The sequence below is a fragment of the Aulostomus chinensis genome, chromosome 15 (assembly GCF_037954235.1).
Source record: "Aulostomus chinensis isolate RoL2024-O1b breed Wild chromosome 15, RoL_Achi_v1.0, whole genome shotgun sequence".
Taxonomy (NCBI): domain Eukaryota; kingdom Metazoa; phylum Chordata; class Actinopteri; order Syngnathiformes; family Aulostomidae; genus Aulostomus; species Aulostomus chinensis.
In genome coordinates, this window is record NC_141334.1 from 17,573,581 (window position 1) to 17,592,618 (window position 19,038).

The following is a 19,038-nucleotide window of genomic DNA, read 5'->3' on the forward strand; positions in this document are numbered from 1 at the left end:
AGACATCAAGAGAGGACGAGGCTGATTGATACTCTAAATTGACCGTAGGTGTGACTGTGAGTGTGAATGGTTGTCTGTCTCTATGTGCTGGCCCTGTGATGGACTGGTGACCTGTCCAGGGGGAACCCTGCCTCTCATCTAAAGGCTGCTGGTATAGGCTCCACCCCCCCACGACCCTTACTATAGTAAGGGATAAGCGGAAGACGATGAATGAATGAATGAATGCCAAAAAGGCGCATTTCAGAACAGGTCCAGGTTGAGAACCGGATTTTTCTATCACCCGTCTCTCCATCTTGTTTGGGAGAAACATGTATAGTTCTTCCTTCTCACTTCAAAACAAAAGTAGAAATGTATGTTTCTCTCTTGAGAAACATTCAACACATCTTCAGACAGTGGTCATTTGGAGATGTACCTCCCAACATTAGGATGCGCCCTCACCTTTGCTCCATCGGCCCACGTTCCACCGCTCCCACAGCTTCCGACACTGTCATTTTTCTCACCTCTTGTGGAGCCTTGACTGTTGCCTGTGTTACAACCCCTTTAGCTGTGAGTGTGCTTGGTTTTCATTGGAACAATATGAGGACATGTCCAGGGAACCTTTTCTGTCAGTACTCATCAAACTCATGAATCTTTGATGAGTGATCAGTTTGTTGGTTTTCCTAACATCTGCCGTTATTTCAGACCCTGCTCTCCTTTTCCGAGCCACCAGTTGTCCTGTGTTCCCTCCTTTGCTCGCCACCTGACCTCCTGCCTTCCTGCAGACATGATCTTGATTCTACCCCACGATCAAGAGTTTACAATGTAGACCTGCAAGTCATGAGTAACACACTGCACTGTGTCACCTAGACATACTTTACAAAAAGGAAATTAATTCAGATGTTTGATAGCTTTACTCTTCATTTAGAAAGGTGTGTTACAAGTACATCAATAGCATAACAGCATAATGTTATGTATTATAATGTGAGGCTGCTGCCCCTTGGTTCTGCCCCTCTGTCACAAAGATTGTTCAATAGTTTTTTTAAGAGCTTCTTCCTGCCTGCTTGGACCTTTTAGCCGTTCCGTTTGTTGGTGTCTTGTACAATTCCTTCGAACAAAGTCAGCTAAGTTCCTAATACTTAATTTTCATGAGTCTGTGATTCTGCTTTTATGTTGAAGGCAACATTTAAAGTTTTCCATCATCTTACTCTCTCCACCTTCTTTCTCCTCTGTTCCACATTCCTGCAGTTCTCTCACTTCAATCAATGGATTTGTTATTTCCTATTTTCCTTTGCTCTTTTTTCTGTTCCAATGTGATATCACTCCTCCTTTTATTTTATCATTTTTCTTCGACCACATGTAGTTACTATTTATTAAAGAAAAATGATAGAAAAATGTTGTTTTTTTACGAGAACTCACATGTTGTGGGTTTTTGGGGGCGTAACTTGTCAAGTGTACTGCACTGAAAGATGGAAACTAACAGAAATATATGTGCTTCATAGAACAGGAAATGTAACATCTTCTGAGGTCAAATCTCAACGACCAACACTTCTCTTAATTGTAGTGCACAAGGAACAGGAATACTGTCATTCATGTGTTTATGTTCCTAAATGTAAGTCAAATAGCCACTGACCTTCCTCTGAAAGCCTTATGGTCCGGATATATTTGATCCTGTTGGAGGACACCATGGTGCAGACTTCAGGAGAGAGGGTGTCCCAGCTGTCAAGGAAGTCTGACAGGTCCTTCACAATGCTGTCCAGCTGCATATCATCATCAAAGATGATTGGGACCCACCGGCCTTTCAAAGAAAAGTGGGGCTTCTCATCACTGGAAAGAATGGTCTGAAACATCGGAATTATGGAAATAATGAAACCTCGATGCATGTAATATGAAGTTTATTCTTCTTGGACAGCAAGTCCACAGTGGTGGTCTGAGCCCTGTCTCCAGTCAGCCTGTTTCATCAGTTCCACTGACAGCAACAGAGCAGAATTCCCCAATAGTGGCTCTCTGTCCACAGTGGACAAATGGGGCTTGAAAACTTTAAACAATGAAACTTGCTTTACTCTCAAACTAACAAACTTAACCACTATGGTATCGGAATAAGCGAGTACACAGTGTTTCCTTTGATCATGATAACAAAACCCTGTATCTGAAGAGCACTTTTCCAAACATATTTGCTGTTATGACCTGGCTCAAAGGTCACACAACAAAAGGAGAACGACACCATGGATACGATTTAACAAAGAATAACTTTATTAACCAAATTGGACCAATCAAACCAAATTAGATCAAATCAAAAATAATGCAAACTAAAGTACACACAATATGCAAATGAGTCATCAGTAAGATCAGTAGTGTAGGTGTGCATGTATGAGACTGAGTGTGGGTGCGAGTGTTGAAGGGTGTGGAACGAAGTATAAGATGAAACCAACATAACCAAACTAAAGACTGAGGAACCTGGGGTCCTGTGAGGGAGCAAGCAGAGGGAGGTTAAAAACAGGGTGACCGCAAGGGACCAAATAGGAGACAAAGAAAGACCACGAGAGCAAGAGGGAGCGGCCCATTTAAAGGCAGGCGCCAGGGGTGTTCCAGGTTCCACATTAGGTCCAGCTAAGGAAAAACATTATAGCAACCCCAAGAGGCCCCTAGGGGACATAACACCCCCCACCTTAAGACAGTGTGCCAAGAGGAACACCGCAACAACCCCCCACAGGACAGAAAAAAAAAAATCTAACCACACTAACCTACGTAACAAATATTAACAAAATCACTCACGTACAGCAAAATGAACACGCCATCGTGAACCTATAGACATGAATGTTGTTATTTTATGTTGGAAAAGGGAGAGGAAATTCAAGGAAAAATGATCGATGTTCCAGGCACACTTTTGTCTCAGTCCTTGAGGAAAAAAACAACACTACAGACTTAACAATGGACAAGATCACACAAAAATCTGAGGCCTTTTGGAGAAGGGCAAAGCAGTACAGAAAAAAATGGTTGATTTCTTTTCTGCATTGCACTTTGCTCAGTTTCATACCCATGAGCTTAAGCATGTGAGCAGCACAGAGGTGTATCACAGTCATTTGCACTCTTGGCACACCTGAAAACAAAGCTGCAGATACTCCTGAATGCTGACAGGGTTAAACGCCTGAACAACTGCATGGATCAGGGCCCGACTGAAATGAGTTTCAACTTTTTGTGGCTTCAAGTGTTTCCTGAACAGCTTGTAGTCTCGACGCAGGCAAGTCAGCCAGTGTGGAAAGGTTGCAGTACTTTGATCTGAGGTCAGCATTTCTGCCACAGGAACCACAGTTTTGGTTGTAGACTGACATGGTGCACAAACTGCATAGTTCAGTACTGACTGGCTGGAGGGGTGAGGTTTTGCAAATAAACTGCCCGTTGCATCCATGTATAACAAACAATTCTTCTTCTTCTGTGGTTCATGAAGAATCTGCAGCTGTGATGCAGAATAAGTGTGAACAACAAAAGGAGACATGGCAACATATTGAATGCCACTTTGTTTCATCTTGGAGCTGGGATTGTCCACATCCTGCTTTTGCTGAATCTGAAAACACTCCATGAAAGCATCCCTGTCTAAGCCATTTTCAAGATTTTTCACTGAACTCTTGAGGTCAACATGAACAAGACTGCAGGCCCTCATTCTGTTCAGACCAAATGACGTCACTTTGACAAAGGAGAAGCATTTTATCGTGTGAACAAAGAGTTTGGGACTGATTATGTTGCAGCCAGAGACTCCGGCGGACTCTGGGATTTGCTTTTAACTGAACGGGTTTTATTTCTCCACAAGAACACATTGAGTTTCCCTGTCGACACAAGTTCCTGCATTTCTTTTTGCTCTAAAAACATTTCAGATTCTAAATGTGTAACATATCTTGTTTTCATAACTTAAAGCTTGAACCAATGAAAATAAATAACTTACCTCAGTTTATTCATGTCCATGGAAAGAGTTTTTAAGATTTGAATGAAAGCACAATTTCCTATTTTGAATGATGCCTTTTCATATATAGATATATGGATTTGATCAAAAGCAGCACGGTGGTGCAGTGGTCAGCACTGTCGCCTCACAGCAAGAAGGTTCCTGGTTTGAGTCCCGGCTCCATCACGGGATCTTTCTGTGTGGAGTCTCCATGTTCTCCCTGTTCCTGCTGGGTTCTCTCTGGTACTCCAGCTTCCTCCCACAGTACAAAGACATCAAGAGAGGACGAGGCTGATTGATACTCTAAATTGACCGTAGGTGTGACTGTGAGAGTGAATGGTTGTCTGTCTCTAAGTGTTGGTCCTGTGATGGACTGGTGACCTGTCCAGGGTGAACCCTGCCTCTCACCTGAAGGCTGCTGGGATAGGCTCCACCCCCCCCCAACCCCCCACCCCCCCCCTGTGACCCTTAAAAGGATAAGAGGTAGAAAATGGATGGATGGATGGATTTGATTGAACTAAACAAAAAGATGTTAATTTTAAAAATTGTTTCTTATTGAAGATGAATGGATTAAAATGTCCTCCTGGGAAATAACAGAACATTAAAAATGGATGATGTGTTTTTCAAATATTCAGAGCCCTTCATTTGTTCCCAACAACTTCATTTTTTTTACATAGACTTGATTACAAATTGATTACATTCATGTATCAGATCATCAATCGAAAAACAACATTTCATAATAACACAGAAAAAAAGGTTATTTACCGAAACTCTTTTATCTTTCAATGAATACAAGAAAAGAATTTCCTGAAACTGAAATGACTGGAAAAACAACAATTCTTCTGATAGTTGTAAAATCTACAAAATAACCTGACAATGACATGAAAAATTAATCAATCACTGTGAACACACCACAAACACAACTGCTTGATATTCTGTGATTTGAGCCAAAATAAAAAAAACAAAAATTCAAGACACAAAAGGTTAAAAACCAAACTGAGCAGTTTGAGTTTGAACAGGGGGGTAAATTTCCGATAGTCAAAGGTGAAGGGTCAGGGTGCTTGAACTCAAACTTGACATTGGAGCCCCACCGTCTGGTGAAGGATCTGGTGGTCACTCAGGTCTCTCAACCTGCTCAAGGCCACTTTGACTATGCAGCCACCTGCTGGTACGCCATGGCGACACACTTGGAACACCACAGCACATCAGAAACAAAGAAATTACAGTGTGTGTTATTTGACCAGAATAAACTCCATGGATGTCGTCTATTCAAACTGAAGTCTTTAATGGGAAATAACATCTTTCTGTTCTCAGCAGCAATTGAATGGAAGAAGAAGCTGGTGGTCCATCACAGTGCATCAGAGACAAAGCTACTAATTACAGTGTGTTAAAGCTTCCTTCACACACTCACATTGGACTTCCTGTGTTTCAGCAACTGAATTGGATCACAGTTGATAAAAAGAGTGGCTGGGAAACGTGTGTAATGTCCTGAGTCACATCACGCAGAATGACTGTCTGACATGAGGTAATTCACTGTTTTGTAGACAAAGTTGTTCAGATGCGTTTTACTGTGTAAGAGTGATGAAGAGGGAGCCTGGATCTGCACTCCAGGGTCGAGGACGTCAGAGACCGAAGAGAAACTTTACTGGCGTTTATCAAAACCATCAGAGGATCAAGAGAGAGAAAAAGGGACCAAAAAAAGTAAATCAGTTACTGCTTCAACTCCGTTATTTAAAACGCTGCATTACTTCACCAAAACGGTGAGACATCTGTGTCAGAATTTGCTGACTCATCACTGGCAGTGATTTGTCAGTGAAGAAAAATGACAGACGACATCACAGACTGACTTGGCAGGTGACAGCAAAACCTCTGATGTTGTGATGTCATGTATGAGACAACGGATCCAGAAATGCAGGATCAACAGTTCCTCACACAACTTTGAAGGCAACTGATTCAAAGTTTCAACATGTCCAAAGGCAGCAAGAAGAGAGGACCTGGAGGTCCCAATAAAGAATTACTTGATAGGCTGTTTCGTGTTTCAGGTTCAAAAGCCAACACTTCCACTCGACCTGAGAATGAGAATTCCACAAGGTCCACAAAACCTGAGAGCCACGTGAAACAGAAGGTCTTCAAAAGCCTTAAGAAACAGCCTCAGGAAGACAAGTCAGCCAGCGCTGACAGGCCAGGCCTCAAGGACAAGGCTCAAGGCCTGGGAGAACATGTGGGTCCATTAATCCACACCCACCAGCAACCCACCCCTGACAGAGGGAAGAAAACCGAAGAGGTTTTTGCTGGACAAGAGAAGACAATCAAGCCTCAGCTGAAGAATCTGACAGTGAAGCAGTGCCCGGTAAATACTGACCCATACACACACACACACACACACACACACACAAAGAATACAGTTCTTTTTATGTTATTACTGTTAACTTACATTATTTAATTCATTTCAGGATACTGCATTAAATGGCTTCCAGCTGAGCAGCAACAAGCCTGCTATGAAGGACAAGAACAAAGGATCTGAAAGTCTATCATCCTTAGATGAGTTCGTTCATAATTTGTTTAAGGATGATGAAAAAATAGCAGAACCAGGAAACGGAAAATGGAGTCAGGGTGGCTCAGAGAAGACCCTGACAAACGACAACCCCACAACTGGACCTGGTCAGTCCCCTGCAACCCCTGCAGGGACCCTTCCCCGCCGGAAGACTGTCAGATTTAAGATGGATGATGACAGTGTGTTCGGCCAAGACAAAGAACCAAGACCCAGCACCTCCACTCGATCCCTCAACAAAAGAGACCGACTGGAAGAATTCCTTGCCAGCGATGCCAGAGAGTTCCTCCAGGAGACCTCCACACACACGGCCAAACAAACAAAGCCAGAGGTCTCCAGAGGACAAGTGAGAGAGGACGGAGAAGACAAGCTGAATCTGCCAGGGCAGCTGCGCCCGGTAATTCTGACCCATTTACACCCCCATGTTAGCAGACAGACAAAGATACCTGGAGAAAAAGCAACATCCTATTTGTACTCGCTAACATCTCGTTTATTGAAGTGTACTTGAAGTGAAATATACTCGTTACAAATAATATTTATGCAGTCTGTTCAAGCAGTGAGTGTTTATTGTCCTTCTTTAACTTATTTTCAGAATACTGGACGAAGTGGCTTCCAGATGAGCCCCAACAAGCCTGCTACGAACAACCAGAAGGGATCTGAAAGTCTGACAGCTTCAGATGAGTTCATTCATAGTTTATTTAAGGATGAAGAAAAACTGCCAGGAAAATGGAGTCAGGGTGGCTCAGAGAAGACCCTGTCAAATGACAACCCCACAAGTGGACCTGGTCAGTCCCCTGCAACACCTGCAGGGATCGTTCCCCGCCGGAAGACTGTCGGCCAAGACAAAGCACCAAGACACAACACCTCTACTCGATCTCGCAATACAAGACACCGGCTGGAAGAATTCCTTGCCAGCGATGCCGGAGAGTTCCTCCAGGAGACCTCCACACACACGGCCAAACAAACAAAGCCTCTTCCTTTCCTCAACAACCACCAACAACCCAGCCCAACCAATCACGCCTCTCCTGCCACAGGAAAGAACGCCCAGGGAGCAGTTCCAGGACAAAGCTGTTTAAATCTGCAGCAGCTGTTAGAACAACAGCAGCTGATGCAGTCGAAGCTCACGGAACTGACTGAACAGCGACAAGTGGATCAGGCTCGTATCCTCCAGCTGGAGGAACTGGTAAAAGCTCTGCAACTGGAGCGAGACCAGAGCCAGACGTTGCTCCAGAGTGTCCAGCAGCAGCATAGAAAGGACGTAGAAGTCTTGGAAATGACACACAAGGCTAATGTGAAGTGTCTTGAGGAGTCGGCAGCCCAGAGCAACACACAACTGCGTGAGACCTGCAACGATGTCTCCGCCCAGTTGGAAAAAGTGAAAGCTCAGCTGTGTGAAAGTGAGCAGCAGCTTGGAGAAGTGACAGCAGAGTACAGGACAGTGATGCAAGACTGGGCAGAGGAGAAGAGGAAGCTGGCAGAAGACTGGAAGAACTTCCATGCCAAGGAAAAGGAAAGACGCCAGAAGGCTGAACAAGAGGCCAGCAGAGTGGCACAGGAACAAGAGGGACTGAGGCGTCGTGCTGAAGAGCTGAGAGAGAAGGAGATGGTTGTGGCACAGGAGAGAGAGACTCTGAAGCAACAGAGAGAGGAGCTGGACAAAGAGAAAGAGAGCGTGACAAACATGGCCCTGGCAGTCATGACAAAAGCCAAGGAGGGGGAGAAACTTAGCCAGGAGGCTGCTGAAATGTATCAGCAAGGAGAAGCGTGGCTGAAGGAAGCCGAACGTGCTGAGGCAGCATCTGCGTTGAGGCTGGCACAAATCCAGGCTCGACAAGAGCAAGAGAGGATGAAGGTGAAACCCTCTGCTCACAGGAAACAGTTGCTCGACCTGAAGAAGGAGATCGAGCTTCTGAAAAGTTCCAACCATGTCCCAAGTCTCAGGAAACCCAGGACCCTGTTTTAGCTGTGAGAGCTTTGGATCAACACCTGCAGCAGGCTCAAGGGTCCTGGTCTGGGAGGCAGCTCAGAGAGACGGACATGGAAAACCTCTTCACTAAAAGGACCAGGTAAGAGATTTTAAGGCTGGACCTGTGAAAGTTTGAATATGTCTGAATGAATAATCTACCTAATTTCCCCCTTTTGGACTGGACTGCTGAGATGTGTATGTGACAACCAGAACAGATCCAGTCTATTATCATTATTAGAAGGTTGTCTTCATGAATTTCCATTGTATTTCATTTCTAAAAAAGGAAGCACCAGTGATGGAGGACTTTCACCAGGCCTTTGTGGAGCTGAGCCCAGCAGACACCTCTTCCTGGGGCTCACAGTCCAACCCAGGATACCAAAGATGGAGCCAGACAACACCTGGCCTGACCTGGCCACATATGAGGGGAACGAAGGGGAGGGGACAAAGTCAGGGCCCCATTTTCTTCATCTTTGACCAGAAGGACAACATGGAACTTTTCATTTGGTGTCCAATGTCCATTAATAGTTCAGTGTTTGTGAATGTATGTGAATTTTGTAAATAGTTATTTATTTAAAAAAAACCCTGATATTCATCATTTTGTATTGGATTGTTTAATTATAAAGGAGTCATGATGTAATTCCTGTTTTCTACCTTCAAACATATGGAAGTGGTTGTGTTTGTTGATGGGGGTCTATATTCTCAACACAGCTCTGAGTGGTTCGTGCTGATCCAGAGTCAGTATTTATTAGATCAGCTTCTCCACTCCAAAAGATCCTCAGATTTTTTTTTTCACTGAAGAAATGTGATTTAGTAGAAATCACTTGTTTGATCTGAGCCTCAAAACATACATGACATCAATCGTACTCATGAAGTACTGATATCAGTTCAGTTGTTTCTTAAGAATAGAAAACTCTTGAACAGGGGACCTGCATGGATTAAAACCAATCCATGCATCCAACATTTTAATATTTGTGAAACCAATGCAAAGAAAACCAAGCACTTTCCAGGGGATGTCAACGTAACGTGGACGGCGACTGTTTCTGCACTGATGTCTGTTTTTTTGGACACTTTTTGATGTGAAAACATTTTAGACCTTTTGGGTAAAACATGAACTTTGCCTGACACCCATGAATGTATTTGTGAAACTTTTATTCTATTTGTGAAAATGCCAAAGGGGATATTCCTCCATTTCTGTTGTATTCCTAGACCTCATAAAACCAGGTCCAGATGAAAACCACTGCACCTAGACTTGTCAAATCTGGACTGGATTATCCTGCAGAGGTGGTAGACTCATTAAAAGACAGTCTCTGATTCGTGAAACCTTTATTTGATGTGTGAAAATGCAATAAAATCACATTTCACTGCTTTTTTTAGGCATATAGACCACATTAGACCAGATCTAGATGAAAAACCACTGAACCCAGACTTGTCAAATCTGGACTGGATTATCCTGCAGAGGTGGCAGACTCATAAAAAGAAAGTCTATGATTTGTGAAACCTTTATTTGATTTATGAGATTGCAATAAATCCACATTTTACTGCTTTTTTCCTCATCTGGTCCACATTAGACCATGTCCAGATGAAAACCACTGCACCTAGACTTGTCAAATCTGGACTGGATTATCCTGCAGAGGTGGCAGACTCATTAAAAGACAGTCTCTGATTCGTGAAACCTTTATTTGATGTGTGAAAATGCAATAAAATCACATGTCACTGCTTTTTTTAGGCATATAGACCACATTAGACCAGATCTAGATGAAAAACCACTGAACCCAGACTTGTCAAATCTGGACTGGATTATCCTGCAGAGGTGGCAGACTCATAAAAAGAAAGTCTATGATTTGTGAAACCTTTATTTGATTTATGAGATTGCAATAAATCCACATTTTATTGCTTTTTTCCTCATCTGGTCCACATTAGACCACGTCCAGATGAAAACCACTGCACCTAGACTTGTCAAATCTGGACTGGATTATCCTGCAGAGGTGGCAGACTCATAAAAAGACAGTCTCTGATTCGTGAAACCTTTATTTGTGAAAATGCAAGAAAGTCACATTTCACTGCTTTTTTTCCTCATCTAGTCTCCGTTAGACCAGGTCCAGATTAAAAACCACTGCACCTAGACTTGTCAAATCTGGACTGGATTATCCTGCAGAGGTGGCAGACTCATAAAAAGACAGTCTCTGATTCGTGAAACCTTTATTTGTGAAAATGCAAGAAAGTCACATTTCACTGCTTTTTTTCCTCATCTAGTCTCCGTTAGACCAGGTCCAGATTAAAAACCACTGCACCTAGACTTTTCAAATCAGGACTGGATTATCCTGCAGAGGTGGTAGACAAATATAAAGACAGTTTCTGATTTGTGAAACCTGTATTTGATTTTTGAAAATGCAATAAATCCACATTTTACTGCTTTTTTTCCTCATCTAGTACACATTAGACCAGGTCCAGATGAAAAACCACTGCACCTAGACTTGTCAAATCTGGACTGGATTATCCTGCAGAGGTGGTAGACAAATATAAAGACAGTCTCTGATTTGTGAAACCTTTATTTGATGTGTGAAAATGCAAAATCACATTTCACTGCTTTTTCTTTCATCTGGTAGGGTTGCGTCTCTTACCCGTACAATTTAGAGAATGACTCATCTCCACAGATCATGTTCTGATAATATGAACACGTTGAAGCATCCCGCAGCAGGAGCCAACGACCCGAGCCTTTGATTTGAGGGTTGTTACAGTGTTTTTTCTGTTTGCTTCTGCTTCTTCATTTGATACGTAGTTACAGTTACCTTGGTTTTGGCTGCATGACATCACAGGCTTCCAGACTCCTAAGTGTCCTCTTTAAGTTAACAGTGCACTAAACATTTTGAAGAATAAAACTTTTTGGGGCGATCCATAATGACCCGTACTTCTTTTTCTTTTCTTTTTTAAGACATTAAATAACTTGGACAAACAATTTAATTAGCACTTGGATTATTGGGGGGGGGGGGGGGGGAATTAAATATGTGTGGGTGCAGCCCCTCAGCAGAATCCTGGGTGCTATGGTCGCGATGATATATATATATATATATATATTAGTGGTGTCAACAATAATCGATTCGGCGATGCATCGTAATGCGGGGCATGGCCGATTCAGCATCGATGCGGCAATGTGCCTGAATCGATTATGTCGCTATTTATTTTCGGGCCTCGAGAGAACAATAAAGTTGTCAAGTTTCAATTACTTCTGGTGGCATTTCCGGAGCAACGTCGCGATGTAGCCACATGCTCAGCGGCGGCGCTAGCTAGCGCAACAGCAGCACTGTAAGCATGGCTGAAGCGCGGAGAGATGACCGCGAAAGGCAGGTGATTAAAAACGCACCCAAAGTTTGGAAAGCGGACATATGGGCACACTTCGGATTCTATGAAGTTGATGGGAAACTAGACAAGACTTATGCGGTGTGTAAAACCTGCCACATGAAGATTAAGCACGTTGGAAATACAACTAACTTCACGAACCATGTTGATCGTTGGCATCCTGAGTTGGCTTCAACAACAACACATAAAGTCGACACATCCCAGCCAAGAAGTGACGAGTCACTGGTGTCAACATTGCCACACAACTCCGAGAGAGCCAAGAGGATCACACGATCGGTGGCGCGCTTCATAGCGAAGGATCTACGACCCTATTCTGTTGTGGAAAATGCGGGTTTTCGCCACATGCTTAAAACAATTGAGCCCCGGTATAAGCTACCGACAAGAGCTACCTTCACCGATTCTGTGCTTCCCGCATTGTACAAAGAAACCAAAGAAAAGGTAATGGAATCCATGTCTAAAGCCAGTCGTGTAGCAGTTACAACTGATGCCTGGACTTCAGTAGCAACAGATTCCCATGGAACCATTACTGCACATTATGTTAGCGAAGATTGGCAGATTGTATCACACGTGTTCCAGACAAGAGCAGTTTACGAGAGCCACACTAGTGCTCATATGGCGAGTCTACTCTTGGATGTTGTGGAGGAATGGCAGCTAACAGATAAAAGTGTTGTGCTGGTGACGGACAACGCCGCTAATATGATAAGTGCTGCTGAAATTGGGAAGTTCCCTCATGTTAAGTGCTTCGCGCACACGTTGAACCTCGCTGCACAGCGGGCGCTTAAATTGCCGACGGTCTCCAGGCTTCTGGGGAGAGTCCAACGTATCTCGGCATACTTCCACCGCAGCACAAAGGCAAAGCACCTATTTGAAGAAAACCAGCGAATCGTTCTTAAACTGACACGTCCTCTTAAACTGATAACCGATGTCACCACAAGGTGGAATAGTGCTCATGATATGATGGAGAGGTTTTTGCAACTGCAAGCTGCAGTGCATGCCACCCTGCTGTCACCTGCCCTCAGTGTAGAAGAAAGTGACATCGTGACTCTCAGCAGAGCAGATCTGGCTAACGTGGAGGAAGCAGTGAAGACATTAAAACCATTGAAGGATGCCACTGTTTTTATGTCAGAGGAGAGCAGTCCTACAGTCAGCCTCATTGCACCAGTATATGCCCAACTCCTCCAGAGCATGTCAGACACTATTGGAGACCAACCACTGATCCGCGATGTGAAGAATGCCATCAAAACAGATCTCCTTAAGAGGTACAACAGTGGGGCAGAGAAGAAAATTCTTCACACATCCTCTGCCCTTGATCCTCGCTTTAAGGGGTTACCTTTCCTGACAGAGGAGGAGAGGTTGGATGTCTACGCAGGAGTGACTTCAGAAGCTGCATCCCTGGAGGTAATTTATATTCTTCTTGTAAAACTCACATAATAAATTTCAATTCAATTGTAATAATAAATGTTCAATAAGAAGCTACATAGTCAGCAAAATGTTAAGACTGAGAAAAATAGTTATCTGTTGTGATGTTAGCATTGGCTGAGAAAGTGCTGCTAACTGCTGTTTTTTGCTCTTATTTATTTGTTCAAACACAGTATGAGAAGAGACATAAGACAGAAGTAGATGAAGCGGCTCGTGAAACAGAAAGTTCAGGAATCAAGGAAGAGTTGCTGTCTGTGGATGATGTGTCCGACTCAGCAGGCCCCTCTGCTCCCAGAAGAAGGGCCTCATCGCTGCTTTTGAGTTTGCTGGGACCTGCTTTCAATGACATCGGTGAACCTGCATTCAATGACATCGGTGAACCTGCAGTACAAAGTAAGACTGTCGATGTCAGTGCTGAGGAGGAAATGGACTTGTACTGTAGATCCCCATCTGTGCCTCTCTCTGAGGATCCCTTGGAGTGGTGGCATCGCCATATGGGCACATTTCCTCTCCTCTCTAGGTTGGCAAAGATATACCCGGCGTCCCAGGGACAAGTGTGTCAGCAGAGAGAGTGTTCTCCACTGCAGGAGATGTTATCACTGCAAAAAGAAGCACTCTCAAACCGGACCATGTTGATCAGCTTGTGTTCTTACACAAGAACCTTGAAATTCCCAAATGCTGAACTCTGAGAAGTTTTGATGCAGGCTCAGGTCAAACTATAGATTTTCTCACTCTGAAACAGATTGTTGATGATGTACTTAGAAGAAGTTATTTGAACAAATTTGTTAGTAGGCTAAGCCTACTCAATCAATTTTTGGTTTACTTTACAAGGCATTTCACATCTTGATATTTTGTTGTATGCAACTGATGTGATTGCCAGATAGGATTCTCATCTCAGGTATATAATTTCCATTTTCATAAAGCTGCTAAGCTTCTGTTTTGTTAAGAAATGTTGCACTTGACTTTACTACTTGAAATAAAGTTTCAAAGTAATAAGTGGTTACTGTGTTTAACTGAATATTTTTATTGCTGGGTGCCTGTTGTTACGGTAGTGTAAGCGTAATTACTGATTCATGTTTGCACAGGAGTTCAGGAAGTGCCTTGTCTTAAAGCTGCTATTTTACTGTGTGTGAAAAAGCACTTATGGTCAGTAGAATTTTGATGCATTGCAATGCATCGCAATGCATCGTAGAATCGAATCGAATCGAATCGTTACCTGCTGAATCGTAATCGAATCGAATCGTGAGGGCAGTGCCAATGCACACCCCTAATATATATATATATTTACATACATATATACAGTATCTATATATATATATATATATACAGTATCTATATATATACATACAGTATCTATATATATATATATACAGTATATATGTATTTTTATATATATATATATATATATATATATACACAGTATATATGTATATATATGTGTGTGCATTCACACATATACATGGCATATATATGGTAATGAAGGGGGGGGCACAGAAAAATTCAATATTTGATAAATACTGACAGCACTCAGATAAATACTGATCAGCCCCTCCCTGCAAAAAAAAGTTTGCATGTGAGCACTGTTTTCTACTCCAAGTTACCATTATAAATACATGTTTCTTTCATTACTAAGGCTTCAAAATGAAGAAATTAAGAAGAGGTCAGAGACACGGCCTTCCAGATTTATGGACAGAGTCAGGAGGACAGGACCAAATCCTCACTGAACTGTCAGCTTTTGAAAATCTTACTCAAAAGATACATTGGAATCACCCCAGGTGGGAAATGTGGGCAGGAAAAATATTCAAGGACAATCATTTAAAAAAAAGAAATGGCTGTACACTGTATGGCACAGTGACGGAAGGTTCATTAGAACAAGGGTGTTGTTGAGGCAGAAAGAAAGGAATACATGTACTTCTCAATACTATGAAAATGATCAGTGTGATACAAGGGAGCACAAGCAGTTGGTATGAACAGAAAGTGACTCTGGTGAAAAGGCAACTGAGGAAAAAAAGAGGGTGAGGAAACAAGTGACAGACTCTGAGATGAAGGAAAGACTTGAAGAAAATTAACAAGAAGATGAGGAAAAAAGACACAGACTCTGAGATGAAGGAAAGAATTGAAGAAAATTAACAAGAAGATGAAGGAAAAAGGGGCTGCACGGTGGTGCAGTGGTCAGCACTGTGGCCTCACAGCAAGAAGGTTCTGGGTTCGAGTCCCGGCTCCAGCACGGGATCTTTCTGTGTGGAGTCTCCATGTTCTCCCTGTTCCTGCGTGGGTTCTCTCTGGTACTCCAGCTTCCTCCCACAGTCCAAAAACATGCAATTGGGGACGGGGCTGATTGATACTCTAAATTGACTGTAGGTGTGACTGTGAGTGTGAATGGTTGTTCGTCTCTCTGTGTTGGCCCTGCGATGGACTGGTGACCTGTCCAGGGTGAACCCCGCCTCTCGCCCGTTGACGCTGGGATAGGCTCCACCCCCCGAGACCTTTAATGTGTAGGAATAAGCGGAAGATGACGATGGATGGATGGATGAGGGAAAAAGACACACAGAGTCTGAGATGAAGGACAGACTTGAAGAAAATTAACAGGAAGATGAGGAAAAAAGACAGAGTCTGAGATGAAGGACAGACTTGAAGAAAAGGAACAGTATGAAACTGAAGCAGTTCAAGAGGAGACCCATGTGGATCCCAGTGTTGTAAAAAGCATCAATAATGACGGTGCCTGTTAGTAGAGATGTTGTGAAACCACTGGAAATGGAGGAAGGCATAAAGAAAACACACGAAGAAACAATGGTTGTGACTGAAACCAGTGGAGATGAAATGTCTGAGTGCATTCAAACTGACAGCATTTTGTTTGTGGATGACACCTTATTTTGTATTTGTTGACGGCCAAATGATCCTAATGAGCCGTCTGCCCAATGGAGCCTGCAAAGACTGGTGTCACCCTGTTTGTGTTGGCTTCCAAAGTATTCAAGACATTGCTGCCATATCCCCATGGCACTGTCCTTCATGTACCACAGATACCCAAACCTCAGAGTTTGGAGATAAGGACCAGGTGAAGAGACGGTTATCTTTTGGAAAAGAATTGCCCTCTTGCCCCCAAGAGTTCAGTGTAAGCCTGACAAGAACGGAGTGGGCAGCAATTCAGCCAGCTGACAGAGGAGGACACAGAACCTTGAAGGAAGGCTGGCTGATGTTATGAGCCACAAAATAGGCTCTGTAAACAAGTTTGGTGTCCTGTCCTTCAAGACTAATAAATAAAATGCAGTCCAAGTCCAAAAACTGAAAGTGTCTGTTGGAGGGGTAAGGCTGTCTGCAAGTTTTCTGGTTGTGCAACTTACTTCCTGTCCATAGAAGAAGACCCTGATGATACAGAAGGTGATATACCTGTAAATGTCAACGTCCAGGGAACAATTAAACACAGTTGCCATGAACAACACACCCCACACTGTCGCCTACCTGAACGCCTCACACTCAAAGGACTGCCTGGTCAATGGTCTCCCATGCTGGTCCATACAAAGCAACTGGTATCCACGGATGAAGACAAACTTCTAGCAGGAAATCTAAATGATGTGAAGTCTGTCCCAGTGCTACAAAAGATCCATCCATCCATTGTCTTCCACTTATTCCTATTAAGGGTAAATTCTTGTGGCTAAACACCATTGGGCGCTTCAAAGGGACCTCATGGGATGCGTATGGACAGAGGAAGACATGGTTGCACGTCCTCTTGAATTCCTCACGACAGCAGAAATCCTGCAACGGTGCAAGAATGCAGCTTGTCCTGTCGTGAGAAGAAGAGTCAACTGTGTTGACGTGGTGTAAGGATTTTTTTAATCTGGAGAATTAAAATGTATACATGTGTTTTGTAAATCAAATGACTGGACTTAATTTATTCTAAAACACCAAATACAGTCCTCATATGTTAACAAATATAGAGACTGGTCATATTTAATGTCATCTACATAGCTTACAAGCGTTTTGTTTATTTGTTTCAAGGTGTGAGGACTTTCCTACTCTACAGGTGGATATTGACAGGTGGATGACTGCATCCCTTCCAGCTCCTAGTAAAAGGTCATTCTCCAGTCTGCAAACTGGTGTTTCATTCCTACAAATCCTTCTCAAATGCAGTTCCACAGATCTACTCCCTATTAATCAGTTTACTAGTGTTTATTCTGTTCTACCTTTCATCTCAACAGAGGTCCTGTCCCGTGCACTGAAAGGACAGTGCAGCGTGTCTTTGTGAATGGACAGCCATGTCTTCTACTGGTCTCAGTGATACACAAAGACAAGCTCAGTCACAAGCTGCATCCTACAACTTTGTCACTCCTGGTGACAATTCTTGGTGGGAAGTAAGTACTGGAAAGACTTTAAAGTTTACTGTGTCACACTTAGGATTATATTAGTATTATATACAATAATTTATTGTCACTGGTTTGACTTATTTATGTATTTATTTTTGTTATGTTTGAATTAATTTGTGACTGTTCATCCCATTTTTCCACTCTACTCTCACCATCCACAAAGGTACGAGCCAGCTGCAGTGACGTACCGTCTGGGAACAAGAAATCCCTTTGTGGCATTCCACAAACGAGGCCCTGAGAAAGGCTGGCATTTTTTTGATGCCCTTGAAGAACTCGTCAAGCCTGGCAAGGGAGAACTTGTCAATGTTGACACATTTATGAGGAAGAAACTTAAGGCTGAGTGTAATGTCAGCCACATTGTCATGATCAGGGTAAGCATGGACCGCTAATTGTGGCATCAGACTGTCTTGACTTCTAAAACTGTTTTTCCTTTAATTTCCTCTCCTTTTTCCAACATAAAATAACAACATTCATGTCTATTGGTTCACAATGAAGAATTCTAACTATAACGACTGTTGATCAGATTTGCTCAGCTTATTGCTTCTACCATCTTCAAACTCTGGTGACATTCACTTATGGAGAAATTTGGTTTTAGTAGAAAAATAATTGGTATTTCTCTCGCTTCAGGACAAAGCAGCAGAAGCAGTTGAAGCCAGGTGGCAAAAAAAGGAAGAGCTTGTAACCTTCATTGTGGACCACAGTGGTGTAGATCAGTGGTCCCCAAACTACGGCCCGCAGGCCGGACACAGCCCGCCTCCACATTTGGCCCGGCCCCCTGAACAATACCAGCGACGCATTTTGATTTTTTTTCCATATGTGTGTATTTGTATTTGATAATAAAATTGATAGCGAGCTAGGAACTATTTTCATTGTTAACTATTAAGATGTGTTCACACCAAACGTGACGTGAATTTTCACGTTGCTTTATTCGCACGAATTTGATCGCTGGATCAATATGTTTATATTCGCGTCATTTGCCAGCAAAGCGACACGACAATTCGCATTGCCGTTTGGTGTGAACACAGTCAGTCAGTCACTATTTCATACACGCATAGAACGTGACATTCTCTTCCACCCTTCTGCAGTCTGTGCCCCTATCTGGCAACCCCCAGAAAAGAATCCTAGACCCAGAGAGGGTGATTTGGTAGTGTCATCATATATTTCCTGACTTTTTTTCTGTGAAGAACCCATTTTATTTGGTAGTGTGGCTTTCTGGAAAACAATACATTTTTACATTTAGGCACCCCTGCGATCTTTTTCTGTTACAAACTGGCCCCCCATCAGAGAAGGGAAAAGTTATGTGGCCCTCACAGAAAAAAGTTTGGGGACCCCTGGTGGAGATGATAAACTAAAGGGAAGTCTCTACTTGACATGTAATAAATTTACCATTCCTATGGAACATTTTTGCAACAAAAAATGATCAAATTACAGGGAAACACTTAACCTGATCCGTTTAAAAAGTGAAGGATCA

General features: G+C 42.9%; 2 protein-coding genes and 1 long non-coding RNA gene across 4 annotated transcripts; all 3 read left to right on the forward strand.

The window, feature by feature from the left end:
* Window positions 1-5,750: 5,750 nt before the first annotated feature.
* Window positions 5,751-9,594, forward strand: LOC147248996 (uncharacterized). Of its 2 annotated transcripts, XR_015119454.1 has the most exons (4): window positions 5,751-6,263; window positions 6,367-6,861; window positions 7,057-8,530; window positions 8,714-9,594. XR_015119454.1 is itself a non-coding variant. In XM_086226311.1 (3 exons), exons 1-3 carry the CDS (start codon window positions 5,880-5,882, stop codon window positions 8,425-8,427), a joined length of 2,250 nt encoding a protein of 749 aa, XP_086082437.1. In that variant the 5' UTR covers window positions 5,751-5,879; the 3' UTR covers window positions 8,428-9,594. The 2 variants fall into 2 exon arrangements, 1 of the variants encoding a protein (XP_086082437.1); XM_086226311.1 differs by having other exon boundaries at window positions 7,057-9,594.
* Window positions 9,595-11,692: 2,098 nt separating this feature from the next.
* LOC147248997 (E3 SUMO-protein ligase ZBED1-like) lies at window positions 11,693-14,157 on the forward strand. Its single transcript, XM_086226816.1, has 2 exons — window positions 11,693-13,185; window positions 13,380-14,157. The coding sequence occupies exons 1-2, from the start codon at window positions 11,740-11,742 to the stop codon at window positions 13,893-13,895; spliced, it is 1,962 nt and encodes a 653-aa protein (XP_086082942.1). The 5' UTR covers window positions 11,693-11,739; the 3' UTR covers window positions 13,896-14,157.
* Window positions 14,158-17,454: 3,297 nt separating this feature from the next.
* Window positions 17,455-18,299, forward strand: LOC147248998 (uncharacterized). The gene is made up of 3 exons (XR_015119431.1): window positions 17,455-17,555; window positions 17,731-17,938; window positions 18,195-18,299. It is a non-coding gene; the product is annotated as an uncharacterized LOC147248998 (long non-coding RNA).
* The last annotated feature ends 739 nt before the right edge of the window (window positions 18,300-19,038 follow it).

Excerpts from the sequence above, each read along its gene's own strand:
- LOC147248996 (XM_086226311.1), top strand. The coding sequence starts at position 5,880 with ATGTCCAAAGGCAGCAAGAAGAGAGGACCTGGAGGTCCCAATAAAGAA. Across the intron at positions 6,264-6,366 it reads TGACAGTGAAGCAGTGCCCG|GATACTGCATTAAATGGCTT; the intron begins GTAAATACTGAC and ends AATTCATTTCAG. Across the intron at positions 6,862-7,056 it reads TGCCAGGGCAGCTGCGCCCG|AATACTGGACGAAGTGGCTT; the intron begins GTAATTCTGACC and ends ACTTATTTTCAG.
- LOC147248997 (XM_086226816.1), top strand. The coding sequence starts at position 11,740 with ATGGCTGAAGCGCGGAGAGATGACCGCGAAAGGCAGGTGATTAAAAAC. Across the intron at positions 13,186-13,379 it reads CAGAAGCTGCATCCCTGGAG|TATGAGAAGAGACATAAGAC; the intron begins GTAATTTATATT and ends GTTCAAACACAG.